Consider the following 25,267-nt stretch of genomic DNA (forward strand, 5'->3'; position numbering starts at 1 on the left):
ACACAGAAAATAATTTTTTTTTTGGTTTGGACTGGAGTGTACTTTGTGGGTTACAGCACCCTTTAACGGTCAAGCCAGCCGGCCCTTTACTTATGACACAGGCGCACTCTTGGCACTACTTTGTTGATGCACGTGCGGCTACTGCGCACACAATTCACAAACACAGAAAATAATTTTTTTTTGGTTTGGACTGGAGTGTACTTTCAGGGGTTACAGCACCCTTAACGGTCAAGCCAGCCGGCCCTTTACTTATGACACAGGCGCACGCTTGGCACTACTTTGTTGATGCACGTGCGGCTACTGCGCACACAATTCACAAACACAGAAAATAATTTTTTTTTGGTTTGGACTGGAGTGTACTTTCGGGGGTTACAGCACCCTTTAACGGTCAAGCCAGCCGGCCCTTTACTTATGACACAGGCGCACGCTTGGCACTACTTTGTTGATGCACGTGCGGCTACTGCGCACACAATTCACAAACACAGAAAATAATTTTTTTTTGGTTTGGACTGGAGTGTACTTTCGGGGGTTACAGCACCCTTTAACGGTCAAGCCAGCCGGCCCTTTACTTATGACACAGGCGCACGCTTGGCACTACTTTGTTGATGCACGTGCGGCTACTGCGCACACAATTCACAAACACAGAAAATAATTTTTTTTTTGGTTTGGACTGGAGTGTACTTAGGGGGTTACAGCACCCTTTAACGGTCAAGCCAGCCGGCCCTTTACTTATGACACAGGCGCACGCTTGGCACTACTTTGTTGATGCACGTGCGGCTACTGCGCACACAATTCACAAACACAGAAAATAATTTTTTTTGGGTTTGGACTGGAGTGTACTTTCTTGGGTTACAGCACCCTTTAACGGTCAAGCCAGCCGGCCCTTTACTTATGACACAGGCGCACGCTTGGCACTACTTTGTTGATGCACGTGCGGCTACTGCGCACACAATTCACAAACACAGAAAATAATTTTTTTTTGGTTTGGACTGGAGTGTACTTTCGGGGGTTACAGCACCCTTTAACGGTCAAGCCAGCCGGCCCTTTACTTATGACACAGGCGCACGCTTGGCACTACTTTGTTGATGCACGTGCGGCTACTGCGCACACAATTCACAAACACAGAAAATAATTTTTTTTTGGTTTGGACTGGAGTGTACTTTCGGGGGTTACAGCACCCTTTAACGGTCAAGCCAGCCGGCCCTTTACTTATGACACAGGCGCACGCTTGGCACTACTTTGTTGATGCACGTGCGGCTACTGCGCACACAATTCACAAACACAGAAAATAATTTTTTTTTTGGTTTGGACTGGAGTGTACTTTGGGGGTTACAGCACCCTTTAATGGTCAAGCCAGCCGGCCCTTTACTTATGACACAGGCGCACGCTTGGCACTACTTTGTTGATGCACGTGCGGCTACTGCGCACACAATTCACAAACACAGAAAATAATTTTTTTTTTGGTTTGGACTGGAGTGTACTTTCGGGGGTTACAGCACCCTTAACGGTCAAGCCAGCCGGCCCTTTACTTATGACACAGGCGCACGCTTGGCACTACTTTGTTGATGCACGTGCGGCTACTGCGCACACAATTCACAAACACAGAAAATAATTTTTTTTTGGTTTGGACTGGAGTGTACTTTCGGGGGTTACAGCACCCTTTAACGGTCCAGCCAGCCGGCCCTTTATTTATGACACAGGCGCACGCTTGGCACTACTTTGTTGATGCACGTGCGGCTACTGCGCACACAATTCACAAACACAGAAAATAATTTTTTTTTTGGTTTGGACTGGAGTGTACTTTCGGGGGTTACAGCACCCTTAACGGTCAAGCCAGCCGGCCCTTTACTTATGACACAGGTGCACGCTTGGCACTACTTTGTTGATGCACGTGCGGCTACTGCGCACACAATTCACAAACACAGAAAATAATTTTTTTTTTGGTTTGGACTGGAGTGTACTTTCGGGGGTTACAGCACCCTTAACGGTCAAGCCAGCCGGCCCTTTACTTATGACACAGGCGCACGCTTGGCACTACTTTGTTGATGCACGTGCGGCTACTGCGCACACAATTCACAAACACAGAAAATAATTTTTTTTTTGGTTTGGACTGGAGTGTACTTTCGGGGGTTACAGCACCCTTAACAGTCAAGCCAGCCGGCCCTTTACTTATGACACAGGCGCACGCTTGGCACTACTTTGTTGATGCACGTGCGGCTACTGCGCACACAATTCACAAACACAGAAAATAATTTTTTTTTGGTTTGGACTGGAGTGTACTTTCGGGGGTTACAGCACCCTTTAACGGTCAAGCCAGCCGGCCCTTTACTTATGACACAGGCGCACGCTTGGCACTACTTTGTTGATGCACGTGCGGCTACTGCGCACACAATTCACAAACACAGAAAATATATTATTTTTTTAGCACTTGGGGGGAACACCCTTGATGGACAGAGCACCCCCTGGACAACACTACAGCACTCCTTTAGGACTGGGACACTGCACAGGACTTTGGAGTGGACACAGCCCCTATGGAGAACTGACTGCACAACACAGTCCAGCCAGCCCCTATGGACTTTGAAGTAGTGGACACAGCCCCTATTAACAACAGCAGCACAACACAGCCAGCCCCTATGGACTTTGAAGTAGTGGACAACAGCAGCACTACACTACACTACACTACACAGCCCTAACTCCCACCCTCCCTCTTCACTGTCCACAGCCGAGTGAGAAAATGGCGCCGACGCGGGTACCTTATATAGGATCCAAAACCCGCGAGACTCGGAAGGCGGGATGATGACGTTTTGCCTCGATTTCAGATCCGAGTCAGGCGGGAAAAGTCGAGCCTGACTCGGATCGGACTCGGATCGGGGGGGCTCGGGGGGGTTCGGATTTCAGAAATCCGAACCCGCTCACCCCTACTTTATAGTAAGTCTTTTAAGAATGCTGATCTGTTACCCTTATCTTGAGCTACCCACACAAAGTCCAATAAACCATTTCATTGTCACAAGCTGCACAAAACAATTAGCATGTAAGTAATAATTGATCTTTTTGTCTACTTAAGCAGATTGTTTGCAGTCTATAAAATCTTTGTGGGATAATTGTGTGGGTGTTTAAACAAAATACTGAACACATAAATAATAATAGTAATTATAATTACCAATACATGTGCATCAAACAAAATGACCATGTTTGACATCACAACAATCTAACTCACACTGTGCACTGAGAAAAATGTAAATATTCACTTAATAGCACATTCACAATAGAGCTCTAAAATGGAATAGTTAAGGCTTCCGCACCTGCACATACAGTCACTGCAATGAACTAAGCTAGGACAGGCATATTGATGCACATAAGTCTTCCACATGCACATTTCATAGGGGTTTATAAAGAGTTGCTATATAACTGTACATCACTAGAAGTGTGTCTCTGGGCCTGATTTACAGTTGGACGCAGGGTCAATGTTTGAGTGATTATTTGCTGCTGCGCATGTGCAAAAAGTTTGAGGGACCCTTACGGCGCTTGCATACCACTGAGTGTACACAGAAGCCACAGACTTGCTTGTATTAGATCTGGTGGCAGACAGCCATGGGCATTTCTGCTGGGAGGTGACTGGGAGGTGGCCTGAAGTGAACACAAAAACGGCCGTCTCATGGACATATTATGGGAGTGTCAGTGAGACCGTCTATGGTCTCAAACACAGACCCGCAGCCACTGAGACCATGAATAGAGAAAATTCAGGTGGAGACCCTGCGCCAGCCAATGGGCATTGGAAGTGTCGATGTTCATAGCGATGGTGTGCCGATGGCGGAGTATTTGAGTACAACATCTATTTACATTAATTTTAATAAAGTGTAGAGAAAGAGACAGTACTCTTCATATACACCATCGGTTTTGATTTAATTTGAGTTTTAATACCAGTGCTCAAGTCTTCTCCCAATTCCCCCTTATATAATTAAGGTTTAGTAAGGCTGGTTATGGTTACCCACTGTTGTTTTGAAAAAGTTTTTGGCACCTCGCAACATACCATCCACTGCCATGAAAGTAAGTAAAGAGAGCAGACAGGGTGAAAAAAACTAATAGATTCCATTCCCATTCTCGTGCTTTTTATAAACACTAGTAAATCATGATATTTAATACTAGTGAATAATGGCCATCCAGAGTTCAAGATTTTACTGAATTAAAATAAATGTAATCAGCCGAGGTTCAATATATACTGTGGGCTAATACTAATATGTGCTACTCAGCATATATACGCCTGAATGATTTAAACATATCATGATGATCCAGACTACAGTTTTAATGTAGAATTTAATAATAATAATAATAATAATAATAATAATAATAGATCAGTAATTCATCTTTACTTTCTGCAGTACATGTTTTTCAAAATTCCACTGGAGAATAATTTGACAGTAAAGGGTGTGTACGGGTTTGGCCAAGTACCCCTTTACCTGACCTCACCCTCACCATGTTACAAATGAGGAGGTTTCAATATCCTCCCATTACCCGAAGCCAGGAGTTAAATATAGTATTATATACAGTGCTCCCTCTATTTGCTCCCTGTTACAAAAACAGATCAAAACTGTTGTTATAATGATAATAGTATTACAAAGTGGGTGACATACAATGGGATTATTACATTTGAATTATCTTTTGTGCATAGAACGTACTGTAAGAGAGTATATCGATATTTAACAGGCATTAATAAAAAGGAGGACCGAATGCATTTCTTTTACATCTCATAATTCCATTGCCACATCCTGGAATAATTAGACCCCGATGCTGAATTTGGCATTCCAGAACATGAAAGTAATCTTTTCCCTGATTGGGTGGTGTGTGCTAAGTTGGTGTGAACCTACTCCATAAAAATACATTTGGGCCCAGGCCCTGCTGGTGATGATCTGAGCCACCCTCTGAGCTTCCCTGTTGAAAGAAAGAAAACATATGACCATGCAGTACTGTATTTTCCATTCTCCAACTCTTCATTTATAAAAAAGGATTTCATTTTCTCCCACTGTATTTTCCTCCCAATGAATCTTCTTTTCTGGTGACTTTTTAAATCACATTGAAGTTTTTTACTTACTGTACTAAGGTTTCCTAAAGCTAATTTTACTTTCTGTATGCAGATTATGATGACATTATTTAGTTTGACAGTGGATATCCCTTCGGTTGTGGTTACTCATATTCAGTCTTTATCCCTGTATATCAAATTCTTCCGGCAACTTTCTTAACACATTTTGCCGCTAACAGTTTTGTTAAATCAACCAAAGTTGTTTCATTGATGAACAAACTCACTGGTTATTGACAGCAGGTGACTAGAATTAGGGCAGTCTCTGATCATTTCAATGTCTTTTCTTTTTTTGCCAGCTTGTGACGTTAATCACTGGGGGCCACACTGCAGTAGTCGATGCCAGTGCAAAAACGGAGCATTGTGCAATCCCATTACTGGAGCGTGTCACTGCGCTGCTGGCTTCAAGGGCTGGCGCTGCGAGGAACGTTGTGACCAAGGGACATATGGGAATGACTGCCACCAAAAATGTCAGTGTCAGAACGGAGCAACTTGTGATCATGTAACTGGGGAGTGTAGATGTCCTCCTGGTTATACTGGTGCCTTGTAAGTATCTTCTGCTTAATGTGAAGGGTGTAAACAATGGAAGGATGTAACACACCAGAGAAAACCAATATTTATATGAATCTAATCAGGAAGAGATCTTTATTCTTGTTATCCTGGGATACGATCCAAAGCTGTTTTGTGCAGAGTTTACAGCAGAACCGTATCTTATCTCAGAGCAATGTAAATAAACAATGCGGTGCCTGATGATACAAAATACATGCTTGAAAAACACAGCCAGAAACCATAAAGATAAAGCAATTTAATTCAGTGAAAATTGTAGAAGAACATGTTCTGTACAATCCGAATGTAAATTGAAATCCATGCAATTCAGCTATGAATATAAAATAGTGCTGGGAGACTTAATGCTGGAAGGATACCTAGATATGTCCCTACAGTATGCTCAACCAATCACTGAAAAGCTGGTCAAAGTGGGTTTACTCATCTTTCTATTTGACCTTATTGTTTGGTGGTTGCTTAGCGCACTGCTGAGTTGCATTGATGTCACAATGAAGGCATTGGCTGTGAATACTGTATGCACTTTATAGGAGATGGACAGCCTAAGCACAAATATGCATCACATTTCCCTACTATTTCAATAAATACAGATGTGTCCAAATCATACTTACCGACTTTATATAAGTGCTTTCCGGGAGCAGTCAGGAGAGCTGCTGCTGCTGCATGCTGGTTTGGGGGGGGCGCAGGGCCGGACTGTTGATGTAATTAGGCCCCGCCTCTTTCCCCGAAAGTTAGCGATTCGCGGGTCCAATTGGAGGGGGCGGGGCTAAATTATGCAAAAAACAGCATCATTTAGTCCCGCCCCCTCCTCGCAGACCCGCAAATTCTTCATTAAATCTCCCCATCCTGCCCGCTTCACTAGGAAGTGGGCAGGATACGGGTGATCTGCCTACATATCCAGTAGTTCGGGGGTCTACCCGAAAAAACGCCTCCAGCCACATCCGGGAGTGTAGGCAAGTATGGTCCATATACATCTATCCTCCATTCGCTACAAGTCGCGTTATACAACGTGTGAGCGCTGCACAACTCTGTAGCTCCCAGCGTCTTTTCATGCAACGTTCCCTAACAGTGCATCTTATTCACAAAGTGATGTGACACAAGCCACACAAGCAGCTCCTGCTGATTAAAATGATATGCAGCATGCCTATGTTCTGTGTGTGATTGCCATTATATCGGCATGCGAAATGCTACGTTACAGTGTAACTGTACAGCGGCTGTGAATAACACGCACTGTTAGGGAAAAAGTTGCATGAAAAGAGGCTTGGTGCGCCATGGCATGGCGTGATTTGAAAGTTTGTTTAACGCGCAAGGAAGCTAGATGTATGTGGACACATCTGTATGTTTACTTATAGACTGTTACATGGAAGTGGCAGGGAGCAGCCATCTATTATCCTTTCCATCATTTTGTATTGGCAGTAACTGAAATGTCAGTGACAGCCATAACTCTCCCAAAACTACCCATTGTGTATCCGTGTACTCACTCAGGGGCTAATTTTAACTGTTTAGTGCATAATGTTATTTGTTTTGTGCTCAGATATTATTTATATTGTATTCTTTCTGTTTTGCTGTTTTGAACTTTTGTCTTTTGTAGTAGGTCCAATGGCAGGTAGAAGCATTTATCCATATGAAAGATAAAATATTATACATAAATTATGGAGTAAAATGTCAATGTAAGCTCCTGATAGGCCCCATTGTACGATAACAGCTTTGTCTTTAAATGTCCTTTTAGTTGTGAGGACCTTTGCCCACCTGATAAACATGGTCCCCAATGTGAAGAAAGATGTCCGTGTCAGAATGGGGGAGTCTGCCATCATGTGACTGGAGAATGTTCCTGCCCGCCGGGATGGATGGTGCGTCTGACGAACTCATTATGCAATGTGATCAATGAAAAATAATTAACTAATTCAGTCAATAATCCCTTTTCTATCATGCTCAATGACCTTTGGCAAAAATAGTAATTAATTAAGTGACACACTGCACAGAATGCTTCCTTACTACCTTCAGTGCTTGATGGAGTGTGAGTCCATTATAATGTAATATAGGAAGTTTTAATTACGTTTAAAAGTATGAAGTTAGTTTTCTATTATTTGCTACCAAGATTAATTATGACGTAATTGTGTTAGGGGTATTAATCTACTACACTATTTTATATAAAGGCATGTTCACATTTACAATTACAAATGCACAATACTATATAGAAAATGTACTCTCACTTATGCTAATATTGCTCTTCTTTTAATTTATATGAACTAAAGCAAAACATACACCAGTCACTGTACAGTGTACAAATTAGATTATACGCCAGTAGAAATTCTTATTAGTTCTGTTACTGTATAATTTTAACAGGTATATATATTTATTTTAAGACAATACAGGTTGAGTCTCCCATATCCAAATATTCTGAAATACGGAATAATTTTGGCATGACTGAGATAATGAAACTTTTGATTTTTGATGGTTCAATGTACACAAACTTTGTCTAAGGCACAAATTATTAAAAATATTGTATAAAATTACCTTCAGGCTGTGTGTGTATAAGGTGTATATGAAACATAAATGAATTTCATTTCTGTACATAAACTTTGCTTGAGCCACAAAATTATTGAAAATGTAGTATAAAATGACCTGCATTCTGTGTGTATAAGGTGTATATAACACATAAATGCATTCTGTGTGTATATTGGGGTCCCATTCCCAAGATATCTCATTATGGTATGCAAATATTCCAAAATATAGAATATTCCGTTATCCAAAATACCCCTGGTCCCAAGCATTTTGGATATGGGAGACTCAACCTGTACACATCTCGCCAATGTTAATATACACCATAATTCATTATCATATGTTAACAAAATATCATTATTTTATTCTCTGTGTTACTTTGATAAAATATGGATTTTTTTTGTCTTTCTGAGCATGAACGTTAATATTCTGCATTGTTTTGCCTCAGGATAATTGTCTAGGAAGTTATGGGGGTCAGGTGTTTATTTTAATTAGCTGCAGTCACAGCGCTTTAATCATCAATTTACAAGCTGCATGATAACATTCGGTATTAATTTAGGGCACAGTCTGTGGCCAGCCTTGCCCCGAGGGTCGCTATGGCAGAAATTGTACTCAGGAGTGCCAGTGTCACAATGGTGGGACGTGTGACACTGCCAAAGGTCAATGTCACTGCAGTCCTGGATACAATGGAGAACGGTGAGAATAATACATGTGTGATAAAATGAAAATCTAAAATATTAACCATAGAGATGAGTGAAATTTGAATAAATGTTTTGCAAAATAGTCTCCTCGTCCCACATGTGGCTGCCAAACATCAGACACTTCAATGTCAGAATTTCCAGTCCTGTTCCAACCACACCATTAGGCAAAATGATTCCATCTCAATCTATAGATGCAATGAGTTGATGCTGTACAAATACAGGGGAGGCAATGGTATTATGTGGGATAGAGAAGAGAGAATGGAATTTGAAGATTGTATTTATGGAACTTCACAACTTTGCAAAACAGATTGTTCCACCAGAAAACTTGATTCGTCTGAAATTCCGCTCATCACATGTCTTCACTTACAATATAGATAGCCTGATGGGACATATATAATTGTAGAACTGTAATATTTTATGGTATTCAATATAGACCACTTTTGTTATGTGAGTATAGAGAACTCTTGCTGCCAAATTTTACAGAGTTCTCCAAGACTTCTGGGAGAGTAGACCAGCCTCCCGGATCCCACCCACTTCCCTAGTGCAATGAGTGGTCCAGGAGCTTCTTGGCGCAATACACTTTGAATTACTCCCCCCTGCTGCACAATGCTGCAAGTCGCAACTCATGGCAACCTAACTTCTTAACCCACACCAGGAAACCACGCACAAGGGATACACTATTCAAATATCAGCAAATACTGTATATATAGATACAGAGACATGGAAATATCTTACGACTAGGGATTTGCTATAAGGGCAGAGTTTTAGGGCTCTGTTTTCAGTTAAACTACAACACACATTAAGCTGAGTGAACACTGTCTGACTGTAGGTGATTGAAGATCCGATAATACATACCGTACGTTGCCACTTGCAGTAAAGTATAAATGTCTGCTGAGCATCTTCTCCTCTGTTTAGATGTCAGGATGAGTGTCCTGTTGGTTTGTATGGAAAGAATTGCGCTGAGACATGCAAGTGTGTTAATAGTGGAAAATGCTATCACATCAGCGGAGCGTGCCTTTGTGAGCCGGGCTATACAGGGATATACTGTGAAACAAGACTGTGCTCAGAAGGCCGCTACGGGATGAAGTGCGACAAACAGTGCCCATGTCATGCAAGGAACACACTAAGGTAATGTGAAATCAGCTTTCTTTTTGTATGAAGACATATGAAATAATTGTACAGTAGCTAGTCTGTCTTACTAGACTGCCTCCTACTTACATATTGAGTAAGTGAATATATTTTCAATATAAGGTATTGCTGCATTACAGGAAGAGGTCATAAAGACTGGAGTTAGAGATTGGGTTATAGGTTGTAGATCCTAGTTTGGGTTGGTGGGTTAAGCTGGCCACACACTAGACCAACTTACATCCAACCAGCCAACTTGTTGATTGGTTGGAATGAAAATCTGGTAAGGAATGAAAGCAAATGACAATCAGCAATTTGCTCCCAAATGCCGGAAAATGAACAAAAACTGTTGTTTAAACAAATTGTTTAGATCAAACATTTAACAAACTTGTCTGACGACCATTTTCATCTGTTTTCTGGCATTTAGGAGCAAATTGCTGATCATCAGTTACTCCCATACCTTACCAGATTTTCATTCCAACCAATCAACTAGTTGGGTGGTTGGATGTAAGTTGATCTAGTGTGTGGGCAGCTTAAGACATTAGGGACTCACGTGGAGTGAATGTGTGCTGTCTCATTTCTGTGTATGATATGTATAACATGCTATTCATAGAGATGAGAATTCTATATGTGTAATTTGTAAATATAAAATTTAATATGGAAAAAATAATCTATAATATATATATGTAACAAATGTAATATTATAGTGTATTGTTACTATTTAACTAGAGAAAACCCCTAAATGTGTCGAAAACACCAGTAGGGCTTCTACTTATTATTGAAGCCCCCACAGCCAGTGTTAGCTGCAGTATCTTTGGTTATGGCCTGCTGTAGCCTTCACTGGCTACTACAGCAATAGTTACCCATGGAATGGAAGCCTATTTAAGAAGGGAAGCTTAAGTCTGTGTTTCAAGTGCAGTGTGCATGTGTGACCTGGCAAAGCGGGGGGGACACCAGGACTGGCTGGTTAAGCGATAAGAGTCCTCTTACCACTGCCAGCCAGAATTGCCAGGGACCTGATCTTCGCATAGCTGCCATACAAACATTTATTATTAAATTGCAGCGATATAAATGTGATGGAAAATTCTGTCAATAGCCTCTAATTGGTAAATAGATTCTAGAGCCTTGCATGTATAACTACCTATCTTCAGATGTTAACAATTTTCACATGGTAACACAGATCTGCATAATAAAATATCATGCCTGGATTGGCAAGGTAAAACTGTTTTTGGAAATTATCAGAGGAACCGGTTCTGCCAATTTTGAAACAGAAAGTTAAAACTAAGGACTGACTAAATCGTTAGTCAAACGTCTATGCTTGGGATAAGCTATTGTGCTTGACAGTATGTTTGTATTTAAATTACATTTCTTTTCTTACCAAATCTGAGATATTTCAGTATAAAATATTAACATTGAAGTCTATGGGAGGCAGAGTGCCGCTAGGGAGAGTGCCCCTGCCAAACTGTCAGCAGGGACACAGCAGCATGAGACAGTTCTGCCAGGCTCTGGGTCTGGGCACATGTGTCTGGGTACTACTGACCATGTAAAATGTAATCTTAGTGATAAACTGACATTGTATTTATAACAAAGTAATTCTGCGGGAAATCCCTAACCCATCCACTATAGCTATTTGCTAAATTAGCTTACATTCCCCTTTGATCTGGGTAAAATTGGGGATTAAATAAGCACCCAAGCTGGTTCAGACAAGACACTTGTGGGGGCAGTTAGATAAAACTGCCCCTAGCTTAGTGCGGGGGGTCATAGAATTATTTGTTCTAAAGTGGTTACAGTCTCTCTAATGTGCAGTTCATCATTGGCAGAGCTATTGCTTTTGTTGAGGGTACATTTACTGCCCAGATGTGAGGGGGGCTCTGTGATGCCAGTCCATTCACTTCAAAGTCACCCGATCTGCTCTTCTGAACATGCATGGGGGCTTATGAATTTGCAGTGAAGCTCTGTTTGGGCTGTCAGGTCTGATGAAGTATTGCACACTGTGTGCATTGGTAGTCAGGAAGCAGGATCATTTAAAATAAGAGACTTATTTTGCTAACTAAGCTTACATGGGCCTTTTCCCCATTAAGTAAAATTATTTTTCTGTGAAATACTTTGGGTCATTCTGGTAAATGTTACAGTGGAGAGAGAATGTTTTTCTGAATGGGTCCATGTTTGTCACGTAATATGCAGTGTAATCAGCCCTTCCTGGACATTACTGGTCTGAAGAAAGAACAAAACAGCATAATCAACAGTCCTCGATTGAGAAAGCAATTCCGTATATTGACTTTGGGAGATGTGATTAATCAGCGTTAAGGCAATTGCTAATGCTTTGCTTGCTCATCTCGGCTATTAATGCTTTTGACTACTAATTTCAAACACATACCCCAAAGCTTCCCTGGCTGAGAGAGAAATTGTAAGAAAAACAACATTAGATGCTCACATATTCCGCATGGCAAGCTTAGCACAAAGGAAGTCTCGCTGATCTTTTATATTGAATTGTTCTCCCCCGTAGTATCACAAGATGAATTAAACATTTCAGAGAAATTAATGAAATTTTTTTAGATTTTGCCAGTCTTGTATTTTGCATCATGTATGTAACACTCATTTCTTAAAACCTCTTAATAAAAGTTGTATAAGTCACACGGTGACTGAGGGTAGGCTTAACTATTCTGCTGCATCAACTAAAGCAACTAAAATGTCACACATCTCATCACTTTCACAAATACACAAAACATTGATTCATTATGTATTGTATTTTTTTTTTATTTACGACTGAGGGTCTGATTCAGCAAGGAACGCGCGGATGCACACGCACGCACCCGGCCGCTGCGAGATTATTGTAATGAATGCATACGCACGGTAATCGCAACAGAATGAGCAGTCGCCCAGCACTAGATAATACCACCCCTTTACTTGCGTCCTCTATACATGGCAAGACAGCGATACATCGGTAACATCAAGAACCATTGGACCCATGCGCACAATAGTGGCTGACTGACCCTACCGCAGACATAGCGAGACTTCCCGTGTGCAACTAGACCTCAGGCTGCGTCTGTCGCCGCAAGGGCTTAATTATGCACGCCCCTGGAATGCCGACAACCCCCCTCCCCCCCGTCACCACCCATAAACGGCACTTCCTGTCAATCACTGTGCTCTGGGTCTGCGTAACCTCTGCAGTTCCCATCGCGATAGCTAGTTCGCACACGCGCACTGCGATGCATGCGCAATGCGGAATATTTGACCGATTGCGTGCGTCTGCATTCGCGCGTACCTTGCTGAATCAGGCCCTGAATCTATAACCAAAACTGAACTGAACAATGGTGATAATACTTGAAAGCTACACTGTCACGCTTTACAGCAGGAGCCCATGAAGCTGCGGGCAAAGAGGTACTATGGGTTCCGTTGAGATTCACGCTCCTAAAGCTAACTTGTGCTTTGGGTCCCCATGTACAGTATACTAGCCATAATTGCCTACTCTCCGGGGATGTCTGGGAGACTCCAAATTTTAGACAGTTCTTCCAGACTGCCGAGAGAGCAGACACCCTCACAAATGCCACCCAATTACCCAATGAAGTAGGTGGGGCTATGAATAGGCAATTCGCTGCAAATCACATCATCAGTTCCATGCCAGCACTGATCGCTGCCGCAAATCACGGTACTTCACAGCGAGAAGTGTGGCCATGATGCTGTCATCACACCTCCCTCACTTGTCTTTTGGACCTTTCCTCCTAGATCCCTAGTGGCAGTTATAAAAGTAGACCAGGCTCTGGGAATGTTGACAGTGATGATGTTGACATTCAAAATGTCAACACCATATAATGTTGACAAGTACAAATGTTGACAGTAAAAATATAAATATGTACAAAATGTTGACAATCAAAATGTTGACAGGTACAAAATGTGAACAATTAAAATGTCGAGATGGTTCAAAATGTGGGCAATTGAAATGTCGAGAAAATGTGGGCAATTGAAATGACGACTTGGTCCAAATTGTCAACAATCAAAAAGTCTACAAGTACAAAATGTTGTCAAATAAAAGGTTGTCAGGTGAATATTATATTAGAATTTGCAGCTCACATTTCATTATGAAAATATCAAATATCTTGGCTCACAAACCCATATGCTTACATACTATATTAAACATGTTTGCATGTAGGTAAGGAGTGCAGAGGGATGGGGGCTGTAGGAGGCATAACCACTCAAAGCGTTGGTGCACACCATAGGAATGTACACTCTAACATTGCACAGCCATGCCCCCTCCAGAGGCCAGGACGTCCCAAGTCCCAGCAGCCCTGAGTAATGTCGCGATGTAGGGATGTATTAAAATGGGAGGGGGCCCATATGAGGATGTCCTTGAGCCCCCTCCCCTTAGGAAAAAAGCCCAGCACCAGGACAGATTATGACTGAATCTGGCATGTGTCTGAGTTTTGTGCGCATGTGCATCTCTCCGCCTTCTGAAACATGGCACTGCTGCCATATATTAGTTGATTAATCCAGAAATATGGCACTGGTGCAATATTTTCCAAACCTAGTGCCACAGATCTGTGCATGTGGTGGCCAGTAGGAAAGTAAAACAATGGGTGCAGGGTGTGCGGTGTCGGTTCCCCTGGACCTAGGGGCCCATGTGCACTACACACCCTGCACCCATTATTAATAAGTCTATGATATAATGTCACAGTCATTTTAAAGGGGTAGGAACACTGTCTACATTTATCACCATGCAGCCAGTAGACAGCACTGAGCTGGACAGCAGCGGGTAGTATCCGATCAATGAGGTAATTCTAGGGTAGAATGTGAACTGATCACATGACTCTTACATCCAATCCTGGGACTACTCTTCAGCAAGAATCATCCCAACTGTTACACAGTCCCCTGGCTGCACCTCAATAAAAATAAATGTTGCAATGTGTCTGAGGGATTTCTACATCTTTTATACCTTTAAGGGGGGTATCCACTAGGCGACTTTAGCAAGCGATTGCACGATAACGATGTCGTTATCGTGCAATCGTTTGCAAATCGTGCATGCATCGGACATGTTTTCGTCGGCAGCAACCAGTAATGCACGTGCACGCTGGTCGCTTCCGACATCTATCATCGCCCGTACATGCTGGTCAACCCGACGATCCCATCAGGTTCAGCATGTGCGGGGATGATGGATGTGCCTGGACTGAACAAGTGAGCATTCAGTCTAGGCACATCACTAGATATACAAACGAGAGCACCATTGCAATGTCGTAATCGTGCTCTGGTTTGTAAATCTAGTAGTGGATACCCGCCTACCACTTTCATTTTTATAGCTTAGAAATGCTATATGGACAAGTTGCTGAGGACACCATCCATATGCTATGCACATCTGTTAGCTGAAGCGTAAAATGTGCTTTAGAGGAAGAGACTAAACAATTACACACTTATTTTGTTGCTTAGGTTTCTTATGGAATTATTCACTTTTATTCGCAGTGCTGAAATGACTGGAAGTTAATATTAATAAAAGTTATACATATGAGTAGCCCTTTCCTAAGCAGCAGCATGAATGGACTTGCAGTCTGTAGGCCATACTGTACAAGTCTGCACATGCTGCCCTGGCCTTCCTAGGGTTGGATTGTATTTAGACTGGTGTTTGTGGCATGCTATGAAAATGCTTCCTCAAATACCTTAATCTTAATGGGTTCTGCACACTCATTATTCATAGTATCAAGTTCTAGCTTCTTTTTTACAACCTTATCCATAAAATCCATGTTCTAAAAATATAATAAGGGGATTTCCCTATAGAATAAACAACTAATAATTAGAGATGAGCTGGTCCGGTTCTCCAGGAACTGGACCCACCCAAACTTTGTGTCTCCGAGCTGAGATCCGTGTCCGGTTCGGGTTTTCCCGCCTGACTCAGATCTGAAAACGAGGCAAAACGCGTCATCCTCCCACCGTCAGATTCTTGCGGGTTTTGGATTGTATAAAGGTCCCGGGGATCGGCGCCATTTTCACTCCGGCTGTGGAGACTGTATAGAACAGATGTGCTGCTGTGTCACTGTGTTGTCCTGTCGGGGGCTGGGACTGCAGGCTGCTGTTGTGCAGTACATAAAGGGGGGCTTCAGCAATCCGTGCATAAAGGGGTGCTGCTGTGTCACTGTTGTACTGTCAATCAAGGGGCTGGGGCTGCAGTAGATAAAGGGCTGCTGCTGTTTTGTTCATAAAGGGGCTGGGGCTGCTGTACATAAAGGGGGCTTCAGTAACCAGTACATAAAGGGGTTCTGCTGTGTCACTGTTGTCCTGTCAATCAAGGGACTGGGGCTGCAGTACATAAAGGGCTGCTGCTGTGTTGTCCTTAAAGAGGTGCTGCTGTGTTGTCCTGTCCATCAGGGGGCTAGGGCTGCAGTTCATAAAGGGGTGCTCTGTTGTCCAGGGGTGCTCTTCCCCAATATAAAAAAAAATAAAAGTTAAATAAAATTATCATTCCAGAAAAAATATTCTGAACCACCAAGTTGATTTTGTGGGCAAAAGATGGGACATATTGTTCACCCATGCTCTCCCCTCCTCCCCGCATAAATTTGCTTCGGAATAAAAAAATTCACATTAAATTTACTACCAATCAACCCTTCCTGTCCCTGCCTTCAACTACATACATACTCCATCTTCCTCAGGCCTCTTGATTAATGAAAACATATGTTTCCTTATGTGCCATGTTGGAAATTGAACTGCCACGTGTTTGTGCCGCCTTCTGCTGCCGCTTAACTTGAGTCTAAACAATATTGTAAACTGTGAGGTGGTCAAAATTGACTGGAAACAAGTGGAAATGTTATTGAGGGTAATAATACTGTAGGAACAAAAAAACGCCCAAACTATGTGATTTTAGCAGTTTTTATCAATTAAAAAAAAATATATATAGATCCAAAAACCAAAACACAGGGGTGTTTAGGAATGCGCAGGCTCGGATTAGCTCGGATTTTCCCCGCCAAATTCGGATTTTTCTCGCCAAAAATCTTGTCTCAGAAAGAGGCAAAATGTCATCTTTCATGGACAAACATCATCATTCATGGACAAAAGTCCGAACTAATCCGAGCCTCCACATCCCTACTACTAATATAATCTGTAGTCAATCTGATTTCATATGAGTCTACTTTTAGCCTGACATTTACATGCAGAAGAGGCAGCCATTTTGTATGTTAGTTAGTGATCACTGGGAACTAATAACATTAGTGGGGAATTTGTGCTCAACTGTTGAATGTCTCAGTCAGACTTACTTTAAGTTTAGAATCAGTCTAGAGGCAGCAGTGGATGACGCTGGCAGCCGTGTATTACAGTATAAGCGATAAGAGGGTATCCAATTAGTTCAGAAAAAATTTGGGACGTAAAAAACTGGGTTTTTTCGCCAATTTTTTTATCGTGCTATCCCATTAAACCCCGTTTATTATGGCCAAAAATGTTCTGTTTTTCTCACGAAAATACATAGAATCTGCGAAAGGTCCTATGTATTTTCCCTGCCACGATCGGGAGAAAAACACCTTCTTATGGGGGATTTGGTTTCGCCTGCTTGAGGCAGGCGAAACACAATCCTTGATAAGTGCCAGCTAATTACCTTGCCCGGGGCTATCCAATTAGCCCCGGGCAAGGTAATTAGCTGCGGTCAGGCCCGGCAACAGGGGGGTAAAAAGGGGACACTTGTCCCGGGGCCCCGACTCCTCAGGAATTTCGGGAGCCCAGTTCGTGTCCCCCTTGCCTCTGCCACCTGCTGTGTAAGTTGCTTACACAACAGCTGGCAGAGGCAACAGTAAGCAGGGGACCTGACCCAGCACAGTTGCTGCAGCTAGATCCATCGGGGCCGGCACAGGCAGAGTCAAGGACGGAGGATAGCAGCCGGCGCAACGTGCGTGACGTAATTACATTGCACCGCTGGATCAGGGAGGAGCCACTGGCCGGGTCAAATCTGGGCCACCAGCAAAGAGTAAAACAGACAGCTCAGCAGGTAAGTACGGTGCGGGGCCAGGCTGGGCTAGAAAATCATGGGGCAGGCTGCAGGTGGTGAGGAGTTGCAGATGAAAGAGGGTGGTTGACAGATGGGTGGTGGGGGAGGGGTATGTAAAAGACACGGGCTGGGATAGAGGGGGTGTAAAAGACACAGTTCCTGGGGGAGAGGGGGGAGTAAAAGACACAGGCTAGGGGACAGGGGGGGTTGTAAAGGACAGGGCCAGGGGGAGTGTAAAAGACAGGGGCTGGGGGAGAGGGGGTGTAAAAGACACAGGGGCTGGGGGAGAGGGGGTGTAGGCCTGGAGGAGAGGGGGGTGTAAAAGACAGAGGGACTGGGGGAGAGGGTTTTTTAAAAACACAGGGGCTGGGGGAGAGGGGGGTGTTAAAGACACAGGGGCTGGGGGCGAGGGGGTGTAAAAGACAGGGGCTGGGGAGAGGGGGGTGTAAAAGACACAGGGGCTGGGGGAGAGGGGAGGTGTAAAAGACACAGGGGCTGGGGGAGAGGGGGGAGTAAAAGACACAGGCTAGGGGACAGGGGGGGTTGTAAAGGACAGGGCCAGGGGGAGTGTAAAAGACAGGGGCTGGGGGAGAGGGGGTGTAAAAGACACAGGGGCTGGGGGAGAGGAGGGTGTAAAAGACACAGGGGCTGGGGGAGAGGGGGTGTGAAAGACACAAAGGCCGGGGGAGAGGGGGGTGTAAAAGACACAGGGGCTGGGGGAGAGGGGGTGTAAAAGACATGGGCTGGGGGAGAGGGGGATGTAAAAGACACAGGGGCTGGGGGAGAGGGGGTGTAGGCCTGTAGGAGAGGGGGGTGTAAAAGACAGAGGGACTGGGGGAGAGGGTTTTTTAAAAACACAGGGGCTGGGGGAGAGGGGGGTGTTAAAGACACAGGGGCTGGGGGCGAGGGGGTGTAAAAGACAGGGGCTGGGGAGAGGGGAGGTGTAAAAGACACAGGGGCTGGGGGAGAGGGGAGGTGTAAAAGACACGGGCTGGGGGAGAGGGGGGTGTTAAAGACACAGGGGCTGGGGGCGAGGGGGTGTAAAAGACAGGGGCTGGGGAGAGGGGGGTGTAAAAGACACAGGGGCTGGGGGAGAGGGGAGGTGTAAAAGACACAGGGGCTGGGGGAGAGGGGAGGTGTAAAAGACACAGGCGCTGGGGGAGAGTCCATATCGCCCGATTTTTCTTATAATGTGTACCTAGCTTGTCATACTTTAAACAAAAATATTGGTGGCTACATTTACTGCAGTAATTCATGTACATAGTACAATTCTTTTCCTGCTATATTTCTTATTCAGCATGTTAATTCCAAAGATCTCCAGAAGGGACTGACAGACAGGACATATATAACAGTCTTTGCAGTAACAAGACATATGATTTAGTCCTTAGAACAGCGCTTGAAGTGAGACGGCAGATTCTACCATTGGTACAAGTGTCCTATTGTACTACTCATGTAACGTGCTAGTTTCTTTAAACAGCTGACCATGTCAGTTTGTTATATGTAACAGCTGCCCTTAACTGCAGACTCAATGGGGCTGCTGTTTCAGGTAGAGACAGATGGTCTTCTAGCCAGGTAGTGGATCTATGGCAGGAGCCTTTAAAGCAAAGGTTGATGTAATAATAGAAGTGTCATCTTTGCTACATACTCAGCAGAAAGGAAAATATTTAGCTCAAAATCCATTTATCTTATTCTAATAATGTATCATCAATTTGGTTCAAAGGGCTTGAACACGTGATTTGCAGTGAATTGTGTCACTGTCGCCATGCAGCTTTGATCAGCTTGGGACGGGGCCACAGTGAGGAAGTGGAGCCACAATTACGTGATTTACCATGCTATGACCTTGCGACTCCCACCTGTGCCTGCCCCCGGGTATCACCTGGAGGTCATTTTTTGAAGGTCATCAATTATAATTTGTACATACAGTAGGGGTGATCCAATAAGGTGTGAGTTGGCTTGTGCGACCAGTTCTGACTGCAAACTCGCACTGCTAATTGCAGTTACAATCCAATTGCAAACTCACTTTTTTTTCCCCGAGTTACATCCCCAACAATGACTAATTAGACATTTGGAAGTTGTTAAGTAGTTTAATAGGCCCAATAATCACATGTCATTTTTGGGGTATTAAAAAATGGCCTCAAAGTAGCCCAAATAACCTTTTTTTGTTAGTTTAGGCACCCAAAAGTTTTTTTTTATGAAAAATATTTGTTTTTTGACATTTTTTTTTTTACAAAATTTAAAGTGGCCTCAAATGACCACATCTTTTTTCTACTTTTGTTTGCATTTTTTTGTTTAATTAATTTAAGATTTAATGAGAAAGGTTAGATTTTTATATTTTTTTAATTTATTTTTTTTTTTTTAAATGCACAATTCAGCATTGACACAAGGCTTGACACATCTCCCCCTTTATGTATTTTATTTAAAATGAAAAATATTATTATTTTTTTTAAGTTTCTTCACATATTTTTTACAAGATTTAAAGTGGCCTCAAATTACCACAAAATCTTTTTTTCTACTTTTATGTGCATTTTTTTCGTTTAATTCATTTAAGATTTCATGACAAAAAGTGAGCTTTTTATATATTTTTGTAACATTTTTCAACAAATGCACAAATCAGCCATTTAAAAACCTCCAGTACTTTCCTTATTTCCACTAAAAGCCTTCTCAGTGATTCTGCTAACAAAGTTGTTACATTTTGGAGTTCAGAATGGTTTCCCCACTTTTTGAGGGCCTTCTCCAAAGTCGCATGTTATAGAAAATTCACACACTCTCGCCATGAGTAGCGCGAATAGGCATTTCTCATTAGATCTCCCATTTCTCGGGAGTGCGCATTCGTGCAATGTTTGCGAGCTTCATAAAACAAACTCCCGTCTAATTAGATTGCCTCCATAGTGTTATTTATATGTTGCAAGCAAAATGTTTATATTACAAAAATGCAGAAAAACAGATACACTACAATATTAAAACCACACCCACTTTAATATACATACTGTATATAGAAGTCGTGATATATGCCATATCCCGTATCCAGAAGTCATGAAATATCCCATATAAATCTTATCCATGACTATCGTGTGCAATTTTTTGAACTAGGACTTTATCATGAAAGCTCCATATTGATTATACAATAAAAAATATAACTTGAAGAAGCCTATGCAGAGTTCTGTATGAAATATATACTTCCCACTGTTGTGTTGCACTGATTCTTTTAACTTGATAAACTTGATTATTAACTTGCCCATATTTTGGTCCTTTTTTTTCACAATTTGCAGTTGCGATCTATCAAGTAGAATTCAGACTAATTCATAAGTGCTGCCATTCATAATATTGAGCATTACCGTGCAGTGGCAGATTAACAATTGTTGCATATGTGAACTGGGGTTTCAGACTGTGTGGCATATTTTGAGCTGGGGGCACGACAGAGTGTTTAACACATTTGTATTTACATATTCCCAGCATATTATATTGACAATTTCATTGTTAAGAGCCCCCACAAGTTAGTTGCCATAAACCTTAATAGTACCCAACTACTGTGTATGCTGCCATATTGTCTCATGCTATATTTACACCACATGACCTTAATTACTTTCTCCTAGAGGTGGAGGACTTGATGCTGTACAGGGCAATCAGCCTGGGCCACGCCCAGTTATTGGAGGGTGCAATTCAAGGCAGAATTATGTTTCTCGGCATTATGTGTGCAAATAGGCAGCCAGGGTTTACAGAGGGAGGAATATGTATCAAGGGAGGAATACTGTATGATTTTTTGAATATACTTAAATGAAAAGTTTATTTGTCTTCAAGTATAATAACAGAAAATCAAGTTATAGCTGACAAAATAAAAAAAATGAAAGTAAAATATATGACATTTCTTATATTAAATGTTAATTTAAAAAGTTATGTTTTATGAATAAACATTTTATTACAAAATATTGAGATCCCGTATATATATTTACACTGAATACTGTACATATCCCATGTATTTAGAACCAGCTCATTGTCCCGTTAGCATAATCTTTTATCACTTAAAAAATCATTTGGGTTGAGCACTTTTGTCCTAATTTAATGTCAAGGGAGAAAACTGGCATAAATTCTGCCCATGGTGTCATATTCAGTCTTTGAATCATTTGTTCACTTGTCTCTTTCATCCTGTCCTCTCAGCTGTCATCCTATGTCTGGAGAATGTTCCTGTAAGCCCGGCTGGTCTGGCCTTTACTGCAATGAGACTTGTTCTCCCGGCTTCTATGGCGAATCCTGTCAGCAGATCTGCAGCTGCCAAAATGGTGCAGACTGCGATAGCGTGACTGGAAAATGCATCTGTGCCCCGGGTTTTACGGTAAATCAGAGATTAATCTCTTCTATTTCCTGTACTTTACATTGGTGAAGACTGAATTCTGAGAGCAATACAGTTTATTAAGAGATGTGTATACTATCTAATAAATTACATATAGTGCTACTTCATAACTGAACTACAGTACAAGCCACAACTCTCACTAACAATATGGCGTCCAGATCTATACTGTACAATGTTTTATTCACAGAGTGGGTGCATTGTCTTCAGTATGTGAAAAATTTCTCCTACGTAATATTTTTTAAGATAAAGTTCGAGATGTATCAAAGCTTGGACAGAAGTGCCAACCAATCAGCTCCTGTCATTTTATAAACTGTGTTTGAAATATAACAGAAGCTGATTGGTTTGTACTTTATTTCTTTCCATTTTATCTCTCCAAGGGTTCTATTCAACTTGTTAATTATCGGGGTCCAAACAGATCCTGATAATTAACGTTTCTACTCGACGCGAGTGCCGGAGCAATTCATCATTGCTCCGGTGCGGAGACAGCTGATACGAAAATCAGTTGTCCCTCCAAGTTTTTCACTGCTCATTTCGAAGCACTGAATCTTTTCCCAGACAAGTGCACATGCGTGACCTATGGGCATGTGCACAAGAGCCCAGACAACCGGTGGAAGGACCCGGACAGATGGATCCAAAAGGATCCCTTTTCGCAACCCGAGACTGTAACGGGAGCACTCACCACCTGAAGATGGCAAATGTTCCCGCAATCAAGCTCCAAACATTTTGTGTTTACGAAGCTTGATGAATTCTGCCATTCTCTGTGATATCTCCTACTTTACCCTTTTGATGAATGGCTCAAAAACTTAATGCACATTTTCACCTGCTTTTGTGGAATTAAGTGACGATGAATAGAGCCCCAAGGCTTGAAACCTCTCCCCTTTTATGTGTAAAATGCAGCTATGATGGTTAAAGTGCGTCTGTAACTATACAATAATATGTTCTGATACAGTAGCACAGGTCTTTCCAGCTGACCCTTTTAAACCATTTTTGTTTACCTTTAATGAGCACTATTTACCAGATGCCTGTAACAACTGACTCCTGGGATTAGAAGCTGATACAGTATCTGCATTTCATTAACATTAGTTTTACATTCTAAGGGGCACATCCACTAGGCGTTATTAATGAGTGATTGATTGATAACGATATAATTATTGTTCAATCGCTCATTAATCATGTATGAATCAGGCACTAAAATGTCGGAAACGACCAGCGATGTGCGCTCCCGCTGGTCGTTTCCGATATCAATCACCGCCTGAACATGCCGGTCAATCTGCCGATAACGACAGATTGACCATGTTCAGTGATGAGGGAGGGTGCCTACACTGAACGATATATTGCTCAGTGTGGGCACTGCACAGTTTGATGAACGACTGAATGATAATGACATTGTTCAGCCTTTAAACCTCATTTGCAAGTTTGCTTTATGAGAGTGAATGATTTCAGCTTGAGGTTAATTGGAATTATTACATTGAGTCTAGACTAGGTGGAATAAGGCACATTTTACTTTTAACTTTTTTCTGATGACTCCTTTATTTCCCCTCAATGAAAGAGGTAATGCTGGAGAAGGGTATGATCTTACAGCACATAAAAGTGTTAGATGCCTGGGAAATAATTGCAAGCTGGTACCTCTTGATGGTACCATGGGCCTCTCCAGGGTCTGACAGTCCCTGGATGTTCTGTCAGCCACTGCATGTCAGGACTGAACAACAGCTGTACCCAGGTTTATGTGACTGGAAGCATACTGTATGTGGTTGAAGTAAATAACAGCAGCTTTAAAATGTAAAAGTGTATTTTACTAATCAGTGGAGTTTTATAATGGAGTGTGGGTATACAGCTCCAGGGTTTCTCCTTGTAGCACAGTTCAGCAGTCCACCTTAAATTTAAAAAGATGAGTGTACTGTACAGCCTACTTTCTGGCAGGGCACCTACAGAATGCCCAGTGCTGGATGCTTTTCATACAGGTCTATATTCATTCCCAACCCTGTCACTAACATTATCTGCCTGGGATTAGCCTTCTATAGCGCCCTGCACACACCGATGGATAACCAGCTTAGTTTCTTCATGCATCCAACAAAGGCTTACACTTTCACACAGCTGAAGGAGCAATTGTTACATAGGCCTAGTGAAACCACACAACACTGCAGGAACTCTTAGCAATATATTTATCTCAATGGTACATTTACTGCCTGTGTGGGTTCCATTACAATGTGATGCTCACTTAAATAGACATCCCGAGACCACCTTCCAGATCACCTTCCAGTTTTGACTCCAATGTTACAAGCTAGTATGTTGACTGAGGAGCAGATGCCAAGGTGAACACACATTGGCCACAATTGCTCCAGCTTTGCGTGCATGGAACTCTATGGGGGCGCCCGTAGCTCCTGTGTAAAGTGACGGGAGCTATTCACCTGTTTGCGTGACCAGCCCCGTGCTGGTCATGACACCTGCATTCTTGGACCCAAATGTATTGGATTAGCTGCATAATGTGGCTTCTCCTGTCCCAAGTGCCAAGCGCTGCAGTTAAGACATGCCCGACGCTCACTCCCAGCCCCTAAGCCCTACTTCAGGCAGATTTCTGCTCAAAACAATTGAATAGCTCCTAGTCAGTTTAGAAGGGAGCTAGGGTCTTTCAAAAAAATGTATTCGCCCTCTATGCGTCTATTTGCCCGTATGCTGAGTTGTATGCATTTCTGTGGCCAGATTGCTCCTATCTTGGTATCAAGTTGCCATCATTATCACTGCACACTCGCTCCAGCCCAATCCATGGTGCAAAAGATGAATTTGATAACAGGCATAATTACATATATGCACAGCTCTGCATAGCCTGCAATTCCATCTACACGCCCTCACTGAACTTTACCTACCTGCGAATACTCAGTCACAAGTGGAGTGGATACTGAATTGTGCACAACCTTGCTTCGCCCATACATGCTCAGCTACATTCTCGGCTCCTGCACATGCATGGTATAAAACACAAGAAGATATGCTCGGGAAACGGACTT

The 25,267-nt window shown here is 42.5% G+C and overlaps 1 protein-coding gene across 1 annotated transcript in view; it reads left to right on the forward strand.

The window, feature by feature from the left end:
- Positions 1-25,267, forward strand: part of MEGF10 (multiple EGF like domains 10) — a 149,341-nt gene that overhangs the window by 97,196 nt on the left and 26,878 nt on the right. The window contains exons 6-10 of the mRNA XM_088475109.1: positions 5,374-5,620; positions 7,365-7,485; positions 8,697-8,833; positions 9,754-9,966; positions 22,073-22,247. Coding sequence (XP_088331235.1) covers positions 5,374-5,620; positions 7,365-7,485; positions 8,697-8,833; positions 9,754-9,966; positions 22,073-22,247 — 893 coding nt within the window. The remainder of the gene's footprint in view (positions 1-5,373; positions 5,621-7,364; positions 7,486-8,696; positions 8,834-9,753; positions 9,967-22,072; positions 22,248-25,267) is intronic.

The sequence above is a fragment of the Taudactylus pleione genome, unplaced genomic scaffold, assembly GCF_031769625.1.
Source record: "Taudactylus pleione unplaced genomic scaffold, aTauple2 ptg000162l, whole genome shotgun sequence".
In the NCBI taxonomy this organism is placed as follows: Eukaryota; Metazoa; Chordata; class Amphibia; order Anura; family Myobatrachidae; genus Taudactylus; species Taudactylus pleione.